The sequence below is a fragment of the Pteropus medius genome, unplaced genomic scaffold (assembly GCF_902729225.1).
Source record: "Pteropus medius unplaced genomic scaffold, Ma_sr-lr_union100, whole genome shotgun sequence".
NCBI classification, from domain to species: Eukaryota; Metazoa; Chordata; class Mammalia; order Chiroptera; family Pteropodidae; genus Pteropus; species Pteropus medius.
This window is the reverse complement of record NW_024348527.1, coordinates 1,768,082-1,781,444: the sequence shown is the minus strand read 5'-3', so window position 1 is coordinate 1,781,444 and position 13,363 is coordinate 1,768,082. Positions and strand designations below refer to the sequence as shown.

The 13,363-nt window shown below is 43.7% G+C and overlaps 1 protein-coding gene across 7 annotated transcripts in view; it reads left to right on the top strand.

Moving 5' to 3' along the window:
* Positions 1-13,363, top strand: part of FRMPD3 (FERM and PDZ domain containing 3) — a 124,423-nt gene that overhangs the window by 62,025 nt on the left and 49,035 nt on the right. For 4 of the 7 annotated variants that reach the window (XM_039879742.1, XM_039879740.1, XM_039879746.1 and 1 more), the window contains 3 exons: positions 810-964; positions 4,015-4,117; positions 7,327-7,372. In XM_039879742.1, coding sequence (XP_039735676.1) covers positions 817-964; positions 4,015-4,117; positions 7,327-7,372 — 297 coding nt within the window. In that variant the 5' untranslated portion in view covers positions 810-816. Of the gene's footprint in view, positions 1-809; positions 965-4,014; positions 4,118-7,326; positions 7,373-13,363 lie in introns of those variants that run through there. The other 3 variants (XM_039879744.1, XM_039879743.1, XM_039879745.1) reach the window with 1 other exon arrangement.

Below are 13,363 nucleotides of genomic sequence, written 5' to 3'. Positions count from 1 at the left end.
ATGCCTCACCTTGGTCCTTGCTGTGAAACCTTTATAAAGTCCTTGTGCAATTCCTAAGCTTCAGTAACATAAGTTGTGAGCATCAGAAGAGCCATCTGTAATCTCTCCCAGGTATTGGGGCAGCAGTTTCTCTTCTCCCAGAGTTCATCTGGCGTTCAGGTCTGCTGGTAGCCACAGGAGGCAACTCCCCTTCTTGCCCACAGGAGCCATTTTCCAGTTGCCCCATTAACTGAAATAAGCTGGCATTATGTACAGTTGTGTAAAGCAACGACCCTCAACATTAGCCCATTTGTTTACATATGCCATCTAAATAGTTTATCGCTATATATGACCTAAGGGATATTAAAGTTTAAAGTTGCACAAGGACTTCATGAAGGTGTTCCACATTTGGAAACAACTTCGCATTTCTTCCCGATTTACTTGCCTGTTTTGTAGTTCCTTCCTTCAAGGTTTTGATTTCTCTTAGGGACCTAATAGCCAATTCAGTGGGTACTACCAAATAACTTTCAAAATAACACACTTGCATTTAGGTTCCTTCTAGAGTCTCAATATCTTGAGGAAAAGACTAACCCTAATGTCAGGCTTTGTGGTACCAGCTTCCTCCATTGGCTCTGGCCCTATAGACAAGTGGCTTCTCTTTTCCTCCAGTCTGAAATAGGAGGCAGTCATCACTTCTGCTGATTGCAGAAGATGCAGGAAGCTAAGTGTGTGAACTCCCGGGTGACACCCTAATTGGTGTCCCTCCCAGCTGGTTCTGAGGCTTAGTTGCCTTTGCATCTTTTTTTGCTCCCATCTTCCCCTTCTCCCAGTAATGTGATGCAGGAAGAGAGCACAAATGATATGGAATGTGAGCAGCTGCCAGCAGAGACACTGCGACAAGTGACCATTCACCGAGACCCTATATATGGCTTTGGCTTCGTGGCCGGCAGTGAGAGGCCTGTGGTGGTGCGATCTGTGAGGTCAGGTAGGTGTCCCACAAAGTGTTTCCCTGGCCCCGGCTCCTACCCATCAATGTCCACTCATCTTAAAGAGCAGAGCTCCTGAGTACACTGTGTTACAAAGGAATTCATGGAGAGTGATTGAAGACTTGCCAACCAATCACTGTGTGATGGAGCTGTTCTTTTGAGACTAATTAGCATGGACCATTGAGGCTGCTTGGAGCCCTAGGCAAAGGCTGCAGCTGATGGTTTAGTAGGGTCTGGGTCTTAGTAAAGCTTCCCTTTGCATAGAACCTTCATAGAAGAGCCATATTGCCTTGGATGAGATATTTACTTTCAATTCAACAAGTATTTATAGATTGCCTACTCTAAGCCCAGCAAGGTTGTAGGGAAGTACAAGACACAGTTTCCATCCCCAAGAATTTAATCATCAGGCTGTGGAGACTAGTACACACTCATGAAAAAAGTCAGCCATTGAAGACTGGAATCAGTATACAGACCATATGTGGGAGATGAGGGGAGTGGAGAATGAAATCTCTGAATGCCATAGTGGCAATAAGAATAGCTACCATTGATTAAACACCTACTGTGTGTTTTGCATCATCTTGTTTAATCCTCACAGCCAGCCCTGCAAGATAAATAATATCATTCTCATTTTACAAATGAGGAAAGAAGATGAGAAGTGACTTGTTCAGAGACATTCAGCTAGAAAGCAGCAGAGCCAGGATTTACACCTGAGCCTGTCTGATGCCATGTGGAGAAGTGGGGTTTGAATGGGGCCATGTGGGATGGAACAAGTGAAAGTCCCACCTGAACTGTGTAACATGCCATCATGAATGAAACGGGAAAGGGCCAAAGCACTGTTTTGTTCCAAATCTGCTAGGCATTGACAGGAAAAAAAAACAAAAAAAAAAACAGAAAGCAGCTTTATTCTTAATTTGCTGGGCCTGAGGCTTTAGATGTTTACAACAGTTTCTCACTCAGTCGAGAGGAGCAGAAGGAGTACAAACTGGTCTAGCAGAAATTTGATGAATTTTGCAACCTTCAAAGGAAAAGAAAAGGATTTTTGTAAGTTCTCTCTTCAACTAGAGGCAATAGAGAAAAAAAATTCAGTATAGGAGTTTGTGGCTGACCTAAGTTAGTCATGCAGTTTGGGAAAATGTTTTGAGTCTCTGATCACAGGTCAAATTTGTCCTGGGTAAGAGGAACCAGATAAAAAAGTTAGTAATAGACCACCAGGAGCCCCTTCTTTCATTTCAAAGGAGATAGAATTCACAGGGTAGAAGGAAGCCCTCAGGCCTAGATCAGGGTATCAGCTTCAAGTGATATAATGAAGAGGAAAAGTTGGAGGAGTGGAGAGAATGAAAGCCACAGGCAAAGGCCACAGAAAAGCATGGGGCTGGCAGGCCCAGCCCTATGAAGACTTGGGCTGATCCACAAAGCTGCTTCTGGCCCAGGTGGCTCCCAACGGCAGAAGACTTGTTTGGTTCTGTATTTGAGACCTTAAGAAAAGACAAGAAGTATTCTGGAGAAGAACGATTATGGTTAAACATGCCAACAAAGCATTCTGTGAAAACAGCAGTAAATTGATGCTACCTATCACTGTGATTAGAGAGTTGACTTCCATGTGAACAGTTTTCATTAAAAAGAAGGAAAGGAGAAAAAGGAGGGAGGGAGGGAATAGGTAGAGTGGCCTCCACCTAAAAGATTGGTATTTTTGGAAGAGATAGGTAGAAGGATTGAAATTAGTTGAAGAAACTGTCCCTTGGAGGACGTAATAACTACCATTTATCAAATTCTTACCGACATCAATCAACTGTTTGAAGTGCTATACATTCATCATCTCATTTATCCTCCCAACGTTCATATGTTTAGATCTTGGTATTTTCCCATTTGGCAGATGAGGAAAGAGAGACTCAGAGAGGTTAAATGTCTCGTCCAAGGTCATAGAGATCAGGTCTGGCTGGCTGCAAAGAGTGGACTGTTCTCCACCACACTCTCTGCTCCTGAAGTCACTGTGCTGTTGGGAGAATTTGCTGATTTGGTTGAGGGCCACTGTAGTTGGAGTGGTAAACCCTGCTGACTGAGCCAGCATAGCTACCCTCAGCAGACAGGCCCCATGCTCCAGAGCCATTGAGCTGTGTGCTCAGACAATATAATTGCTTGATTTTTGTTTATGTTTTTGGAATTTGCACAGCACACTTCTTTCTAGAGAGAGGGAGCAGTTAGGATCTGGCACTTTAAAGTGGACACAAATAAGAGTCCAAGGAGGTGTGAGTTTGGGACATGTCATTAAACATTTTTTTTAGGGGGGGTGAGTGAGGCCAACTCTGACTTCTCATTCTTCCTGAATCTCTAAAAAGCTTTTCCCCAAGAAGATCTTTGCAAAACACCAGAGGCAGCACTGCCTGTTCTCTATCCCCACCCTCTACCTCAACCAAGAAGGTACGTCCCTCAAACAGGTCTGCTTTCATAACCTCAACAGTAAAGATGGGAAGGAGAGAAATCAGATTTCCAACTGCCCATAATTTAGGGTCTGTGCCTTTTTTCCTTCACTTATGGGAGAAGAGCACCCTTCAGAGTTGAAACAAAATAAACCCTTTGGGTCTTTAGTTGATCCCCCTGACCCCAGGCAAGTGAATGCCTAAATCATTCCAGAGCAGTAAGTATGAATAATGTTCAAGTAAGAAGATTCCTCCTGTCACCTGTACCACCTCTACTAATCTGGAAGTCATTCCTTGGGCCTGAGCAGATGCCACCTGGTGAAATGAAAGTCTGTGTTCCTCTTTATAACCAAACCAGGAGAACACTCATTAACCTCATCTGAGGCCTTTGCTACCACACCACTCCCAGCTGAAGAAGGTCCACTCTATTCTCTTTCTTCAGTCCTCTGCCTTCCATCTGCCACAGGCAGCAGTGACGCAGAACTCCCACCACTGGAACCACACAGCCTGCACCATCTCCTGTAGGCCTCAGCATCTGCTTCAGTTCCCTCAAATACTGGTGACTCCTGCCCAGACCTGCACTTTCCCAGCAGTGGGCCCAAGCCCTCACACTTCTCTCCTCTCCTCTGCAGGAGGCCCCTCTGAGGACAAGCTCCTGGCTGGTGACCAGATTGTGGCTATTAATGAGGAGGACGTGAGTGAAGCCCCCAGGGAGAGGTTCATAGAACTCATCAGGTAACAGAGGCCTTCTGGGCCTTGGCAGGAACTGAGCACTGCCCCCTACCTTGCCTCACTAGTGGCATAGGGCTACCACAGTCCTCGCTGGCTCTGATAAAAGAACCCTCCCAGGAACAGCAGCCCTAGCCAGTGCTCCTGGCTATGCAGGACTTCAGTGGCCAGCCCTTCTGGAGCCCCAGTGGTCCTCACACACTCTGGCTTAGCTTTCTCTGGTGATGTGAGCAAACACAAAGAACAGCCTCCTGCCAGAGCTCACCTCACTCCCTCCACCCAGCCACTCCCATCATTCGAGTCCCTTGGTTTTTTTACTGTGCAGTGGGGCAGACCAGGTGACCAATGAGAACCAAATATGCCATTAAAAGAACACTCTGAGATAAGCACAATATGAGGAAGACATTGTTCCCCCCGCCCTACGCCCGACAAGAAAAACAAGAAGAAGAAAATCCAGATCTCTGGCTAGTGGGTTGAGGAAGGGAACCTGCTATTGTGTATTTTGCTCACAGTGTATGTGACCTGTCCATGCCCTGCATGGCTGGGAGCAGGTGAGAGGAGTGTCAGGACCACCACCATCTGTACATGGGAATAACTACAATGATTTCCCCCTCTTACCCCAACGTAAACCATGCCACTAGCTACCACACACATACCATACACACACATACCACGAATACCACATACCACGTACAACACACACACCATACCATCACATAGTACATACACACCACACAGATTCACAGCATGCCATCATATACCACATACACACACCATGTACACCACACACTACACATACACACACACCATTCCACTACATATCACATACTACCACACACATGCACACTGCACACAACACACACACCTTGCACATACATATACCATGCCACCATACACCACACACCCCACACACCATATACTATACACATTCCATACGCATGTGTGCAACATGCTCACACATACACCATGCACACTCCCCTACCTCATACTGCACCACATGCACACATACATACCACCCACACACTCCCTTGCACTGACTTGTTAATAATGAGAGGATAGAGGTGAAGGTTCTAAATTCCATGAGCTAACCTCAGTTTTGGAGACCTTGGCTATCTCTCCCCAAATGGAACCATGTTCTCTCTGTCTTTCTCTGCCTCATGTAGTCTGCTCCATCTCTGCCACCATCTCTTTCAACCACTGTTGGTTCAGAGTGTTTTCATCCCATTCATCTTTTTTGTTCTCCCAAAGCCCACTTGCTCCCAACCTCCCGCCTCTTCTTCAAAGGCAGACTTAGCACTCTGTGTATGGAACAGCACCCTCTCTCTAGCTCTGGAGGGGTTTGGAATGCTCCCTCCTGAAGTCTAGAGCAGGTTTTCCTTGACATGCTCCACCTCCAGCTCAATATCTTGGAATGTGGCTGGTCCCTAATGACCTTTAGTTTGTCTCTTCTGCAAGTTCTTTCTCTACCTCTACCACCACACCAGTATGAGGTGAGTTCTCTCAACCCCATCCGGGCAGGTTGTGGTTCTTTCAGCGCCAGCCCCTCAGAAGTTTTTGCTTTGCTTCCAGTAGTTATCTTTGTACCCTGGAACAAGGTAGCCCAATTTTGTGAGGGAGTCCAGAACTCCTTCAGGGTCAAAACGGAGCTCACTGATTTGATAACCTCAGGGGTTAGTGGATCATTCATTCATTCTTTCATTCGTTCAAGAAATATTTATTATTATCTACTGTGCACCAGACACGGTTCTAGGCACTGAATATACAGGAGTGAATAAGGCAGACCAAAAACTTGTGCATTGGAGTTTACATTCTAGTGGAAGGAGACACACTATAAGCAATAAACATGATAAATAAGTAATCATACAGTATACTAGAAGTCGATGGATGTTATCAAAGAATAGAAAGTGGATCAGAATAAAGAAGGTCAGGAGTACTGGGCACAGGGGTGCAGAATGCAACTTTAAATAGCATGATCAGTGTCAGCGTCATTGAGAAGGTGACATTTGAAGAAAGACAAAGGAGGTGAGGTTGTTGGAGAAAGAAAGAAGAGCAAGGGAAAAGGCCCTAAGACAGGAATGTGTATGGCATGTTTGGAGAATAGGAGACAAGCCAATGTGTGGAGTGGGGTAAGGGACGGGTAGAGTTGTAGCCTCTGTAAGAACTTTGGCTTTGTTCTACATGAAATGGGGAGACATGGTAGGGGCCAGAGCAGAGAGTTACATAATCCAACTTACACTATGCCCCTGCCCTGTTCAAGAGACAGGTTTTCCTGTGATGTTTTTCCTGGAACACAACTTTCTTCTCCTGGGAGCTTCCCAGACCCGGGAGCTGATTCATCCCTGAACTTTGCCATGTTGAATATGGGTAATGTCCCAAGTACTTAAGCAGGGGACCTTAGCCTTTCTTGAATGCCCAGAACCAAGGGCAAGTTGACTCTGCTTCTTGAATACCTTTGTTCCAAGAAACATTTTAAAAAGGCCAGCAAGGAAAAGGGACACTCCTTCAAGGCAAACTCTTTCCAGTACTTTCAGTTCTTTAAGAGTATTATCTGTTCCTGGGAGAAAATGTTTATACCTCACATCCTGTTTGATCATCGGCATAATTCTTGTCAGAAGAGTTTCAAATTCTTCATCCTTTCGAATATTTGCTATCTGGAGAGTCTTGGCTTCCATCTGTGGCTCCCTGGCTCTCATATTTTGGTCCTTCAATTAAAACAAATCTGCTGAGTATGAGTCATGATGACCAAATGACCTCCTTTGGGTTTTTCCTTTGAATTTCTCCTTTTGTTAAATATCAAAATGCCAATAATCATGGTACATAGTTCCCAAGACTCTGACTGTGTGCCCTTTGAGTTCCATAATTCAGGCTTTTAGTTTTCCTTGAGAATTTTCTAGTCTACAGATAAAATTGTTCCTAAGGTTTGGGGATTTCTACAGGGAATGTGAGAAGGAAGATAAAAAGAAGACCTGAAAAATTATAACCTCAGAGATAACGGTAATACCGTCTTCAGATGCCTTTGTGAACCTATACGGATGGCTTATGTTGGCTACTACAAATGATGGGAGGCGAGGCACCCATGCAGATACTCAGATTGCCCTCTATACTAATCCATATACCTGAATGCAGCCCAAAGGAAAATTCTGGTGTTCCTTCTTGTGCTAGACAAATACCTAGTGCATGATACACTACTCTCCTGTTCCCTCTTCTCTCTGTAGGACCGCTAAGGAATTCATCGTTCTTACAGTTCTGCACACTCATCAGGTGAGTTAGCCTCTTTGCCATCTGCCTTTTCTCCTGACTGAGACAAGAGGACCTCATATCAGAAAGTGACAGTGATGGGAGAGAAGGTGGGAGGAAAGACTAGGACCAACATTTTGCGAGCCAAGGATTTCGGTGTGAACTTAAAGCATACCTTTTGAACATCTTGTCTACTCTCATATCTAAGGCTTGAGGATTTTTAAGGGCTATACAGTGCTATATTCTGTCCTGTGCCCTCTGCTTACCCCAGTTAAGCTGGCCAATGCCACAGTTCCAGACATATTTTCTACATCTTTTTTGCTGGGTCCCATCAAAATTTATCTGCCCGGTGTCTAACTCCCATAAAGTCCTTGTAGATGGTGGGTGCTACTCTTATTTATTCATTCATATAAGTATTTACTAAATGGCCTGCAATATTTGAGACTCAACACTGGCGGGAAAGGATTTAACATAAAATTGCTGGGGAGGCATAGTTAGACAAACAGGTTGACATTTATCCTGGTTCAGTCATTGACTGGCTGTATGACCAGTTAAAAGTTCAGTTACTTTTTCTGAACCTGTTTCCTCTTCTGTAAATTGAGGGTTTAGACTAGAACAGTATTTCCCAAACTTGCCTGCTCATAGTACCAGGACTACATATTAAAAGTAAAAATCCCCGGACCCTCTCCTCAAGAGTTGGATTCAGAAGGCTCAGCATCCATTACTAGGTCGTACACTTACAGTAATTTTGACTCAAATGCACAAATCCAGGTACAAAACTTCCATGTACAAAATCTGAGCTCTCCTTCCATCTCCAGCCTGGTTGTCTGTTCCCTGTGTCCCCAACACTCCCCTGTACCAGCACTGATGTTCCACCACCATCTCAAAGCCACAGGGGAGGTCATATTTGTTGGGGCGGGGAGCATGAAATCAAGGGAGGCTTCATGGATGAAAATGCACCTGAGCTGGACCTTCAAGGATGGGGCAGGATTTCCCAGGCAGAGAAGAACTGAAAGATTTCCCAGAAAGATATGACATTTCTGTGCAAAGCCAGGGACAGTGCACAGGTGTGAGTTAGGGGGACAAAGTTTAACTCGAACTCTGGCACTAACTATCTCTCTCCATGATCCCAGCTTTCTTCTCTGTCAGTATGAAGCACACACACGTGTGCTTGCTCCTTCCTTCTCTCTAAAGCTCTCTCTCTGGCTCTCTCTCTCTCTCTCTCTCTCTCTCTCTCTCTCACACACACACACACACACACACACATTTCCTGGCAGCTAGACCTTTCTCAATCACAGTTCTCTGTCTCTGGGCAGGGAAGCCCCACCCCTCAGTGGGTATTATCAATAGGCCCCTCCCTCCCCACCTTACTGCACATATGCAGTTGCCTAGTGGGCAGTGGGAAGTTGATCCCCACTCCCCAATCTCCTGCCACGAAAATGGCTACCAATTCTCCCCTGAAAACATGCTTGTTGTGTGGTTAGAATGGACTGCTCTGATCAGAGACCCATTGTGGGTTACTATGTTAGTCAGATCTCCTCAAATATCACCCCCTTGTAGAAGCCTTCATTGACTACCCTTTCTAAGACAGCATCTGCCTGTTACTATCTCCTGATACTTCTTAATTTTCCATCATAACTGAAATATTATATATTTTTAACTTTTTTTGGAAGTAATTGTAGAATCGCAGGAAGTCGCAAAGCTAGTGGAGACATCCCTGTGTACCCTTAACCCTATGGCTACATCTTACATAACTACAGTACAATATCAAAACTAAGCCAAAGCCAGGATAGCAATACAATGTGTAGTTATGGTTCAATGTCAGTCTGTCACATGCATAGGTTCATGTATCCACCAACACAGTCAAGACACTGGTCAGTTATTTAACTAAAAAGAGCTCTCGTGTTGCCCTTTTATATGTCCACCCACCTCCTCCCCACCCTCCAATTTTTGTCAACCACTAATCTGTTCTACAGTTTCTGTAATTTCATCATTTCAAGAATATTATATAAATGGAATAATATAGTATGTAACCTTTTGGGATTCACTTTTTTTTCACTCAGCATAATACCCTTGAGATTCACTCAAATTGTTGCGTATTATTAATTTATTCCCTTTTTTTTTTGGCTGAGTAGTATTCCATGGCATTCCATACTGTGGATGTACCACAGTTTGTTTAGTCATCCACCCGTTAAAGGACTTCTGGGTTGTTTCTAGGTTTTAGCTGGTGTGAATAAAGCTGCTAGAAACATTCCTGTGCATGGTTTTTGTGAACACGAGTTTTCGTTTCTCTGGGACAAATGCCCCAAAATACCATTGTTCAGTTATACATTAAATGTATATATAGTTTATTAAAGGAACTGCCAGACTATTTTCCAGAGTGGCTGTAACATTTTACGTTCTCATGAAATGTTATATTTGAATGTATTTATTGTCTTTCTCCCTTATTTGAATTTCAACTCCACTTGGGGAGAGACAGTTGTTTTGTTCATTGCTGTATCCTTAGTGCCTGGAACAGCACCTGCCACAGAGTAGATACTCAATAAATATTTGTTGAAGCAATGAAGGAAATCCAACTTCTAGCCATTACAGCAACCTGAACTAAACTAAATTCAAGTGTTCATCTTTGTCCCAACTCTCATCCCAGTGCCTCCAACACCCCTTTGCCCCCAGTTCTGATGCCCCCACTGTCCCATCCAATAGCCTTTGTACTATGGCCAGGCTACTTTCCTTCTCCTTATACATTTCTTAGTCCTTACTGCCCTGCGAATTTCTGTTCCTGTACTAGTCTACATCTCTTCTAATAGGTGGCTATTAAGACTTGGCTTGGGACTCATGTCTTCCAAACAACTTTGCCTGACCAACCTCAGTGAGAATTTCTAATTAATTAATTCTTCATCAAAGAATTAACTGAGTGCCTACTATTCCAGGTGCTCTTCCAGGCTGGGAATATAGCAGTGCATGGGACAGATAAGGTTTCTGCCCTCAGAGAGCTTACATTCTAGTCCTTGGCTTTATCTTCTCTAAACCCATGGAGCATACAAATAGGGGAACACATACACAGGGATTATAGTCAAAACAATTAGCAACCTGTACAATAGGGACCATCCAATCAACCTGTACAATAGGGACCATCCAATCAGAATATAAGCCAACCATAGGCACTGGAGCAGAGTCTTGGAGGCCTCCTGACTGTGCCAGATGTTAACCCTTTAGCTGATTGTTTATATAGAGGTCCCAGGGGAGATGTCATGTGGCACCCAGGAAGCTTAGGGCAGTGGCCACTTACTAATCAGTATGAAAGAATCCCTCAATATTTTACAACAGGTGAGGCCATACCAGTGCATCCCGACTGAATGTCAACTTTGCATACATGTAGAGTCGATTCTCATTATTTACAGATTCCATGTTTGCAAATTCGCCTATTTCCTAAAATAGACTTGTAACTACAAAATTAATACTCACAATGCTTTCCTGGTCATTTGTGGACATGTGCAGAGCATGAAAATTTTGAGTTTTCCAATGCACATGTTCCCAGCTGAGGTCAAACAAGGCAACATACTCTGTCTTTTTGTTTCAGCTGTCATACAGAGATAACCAAAGTTTAGCAATCGTAGAGGGCAGTGCAGTGTAGTGCAGGAAGCTCTGGCTCTGGAGACAGTTGGATGGGATTTGAATCCCAACTCTGGCCCCTGCTAGTGGGGCTGCCTCAGGCAAATCACTTAATACTTCAGAACCTTGTTTTCTCCTGGTGAAATACAGAAAATAGAATCTACCAGGATGAGCAGCTTTTAGAATTATAATCTCTGTGAGATACAGATAAACAAACACACACACAAACACTTCCCCTAGGAACAACTGTTTAGTATTCATTAGTTCAGTTTTCAAGGTGACTATAGACCATAACTACCATGAAGAATAAAAATCAACTGAGAGAATCTTCTCTCTATAGGTATAGTGAAAGACTCTTGAAGACCCTCAGCATATGTTTAGTGTTATAGCCCCTACATCATAGAACATAATACTGAGTCCATAGCAGGCACTTGGCATCTCATGGGTGCATGGAGACTGCTGCCTCTTACTAAATCCTCATAATGTTCCTCATAATAAAATCTTCATAAAGCTTAATCACCACTTCTTCCAGAAGACTATCTCCTAAGAGGTCCAGGATGTGGCCCAAGAATCTGTATTTTTAATAGGAGCCACAAGTAAATCTGATGCTTAGTAGAATTTGGGAAACATTGGACCAGACAATCTCTAAGGCTCCTGCTACCTCCTGCATTCCTTGACTGATAATGGTCTGATACAGTGGTTCTCAACTCAAGCTATGCATTAGAACCACCTGAGAAGCTCTTACTTGGGCTCTAGCCCTGACCGATTGACTTAGAAGCCCTGGGGATGGAGCCCAGGTACTGGTCTTTTGAAAAGTCTCCTCAAATGATTCAGATATGTAGCCAAGGTACATATCAGGAGCTGCTGGTCTAATATGTAGTCTCTTTCAGATGACATTTTCTTTCTAATGGAGTGACTCTTAACCATGGCAGACTATTTGGGTGTATTTTTGACAGTCACAGGAGTCTTTTCCCAGAGCCTCTGCATAAATAGCCACTTATTAAGCCCATATGTATTTAAGGGTGTTCTTTAATCTTTGAGTGACCAACTATTCCCCATGATTGACTATGTATTATTTTTGGTACCTTTAGACCTTGGCACATAGTATGTCCTCAAAAAATATTTTAAAATAGATAAAGTAATGGATTGTGACCTATAATGGTACAGCAAGTAGACAGTCCCTTCAAATGAAACTCTAATTTTCTGGTTCTGAAAACTTAGCCTGTACCCAATGAGCCTGAATCCCCTTTGCTTGGAGCCACCTGGCCAGAAAAAAAAAAGCTAAAAATAATGAAAACCATTGCAGAACTGTTTTTCCACAGAGCTTCTTGAAATATAGTGTTTGGCAGATGGTAGGGTACTCAAACAATATTTGCTGAACTGATTAAGTAATTCATTTTTAACCTTAGCAATCAACTACTATCTTTTTTTTTTTTCCTGCGCTACTCTATGCTTGGTGCTAGGGGGAGATGTAGTAATATAAAATGTCATCTCTTTTATAACCTGGTTGGGAACAGGAGCAATGGCTATGTAGATAGATTAACAAGGAGTACTATAGGAAATCCAGGAAGGAGAATGGAGAAGTTGGAGAAGGATTCAGGACCAAGGTAGAATTTGAACTGGAGTTTAGAGGTGTCATTTAGCTGAGCAAAAGGGACACCGGAGGCCCTGAAGGGCAGGAGTGGTAAAGAAACAGTATGAAGTAGGCACAGAAATGGGAAGAAGCCCAGTGTGTCCAGGGAGCTGTGGGAAGAACCACCTGACTAGCCATTAGATGCGGAGTGAGGGTCATGTATGGCTTGTGTCGGGCCTCAGAAGCCGAGGAGAGGACATGCTCACCTCCCAGTGGTCCTGAGTGAAGGAAGGAAGGCCCCCTGGGTCTATTATCAGTGGGTCCATGAAACCAGGATGACCCTCCATTGTCCCAGGCTCCCACAGTGGTTGCTGTGAGTTTGCTTGTAAGTAGGCTCAGATGTCAAAGATAGTGAGCCAGCAGAAAAGAGAATCAGGATGCTGTAAAAGCTTCAGAAACCTGAGCTCTATCCTCTTCAAATCCTTTCATAGTTATCAAAGTAGGGCACTATCATGCATTAAAATGTATGGCCATATACCTGACTTTGGCCAAGATATGAGTGAACACAATCCTAAAATCTGTACTTATAGAGCCACCAAATTTAAAAATGGCCAGAGAATTACTAGATGCTGAAATCAATCCTGAGGGAGAGGAAGGCTCTCTCCTCTATTGTTTATTCCACTGAGCTGCTGGCTTTATATTTGCTTCAAGGGGCTTGCAGTGGCTCCGGAGGTTCTTAGCAATTCTAGTTCTGTGTTTTAAGCCAAAATTCATTTTAGCCAGAAAGGAGGCCTATTGCAAAATGAGACTCACAGCTGCTTGAAGGAAAA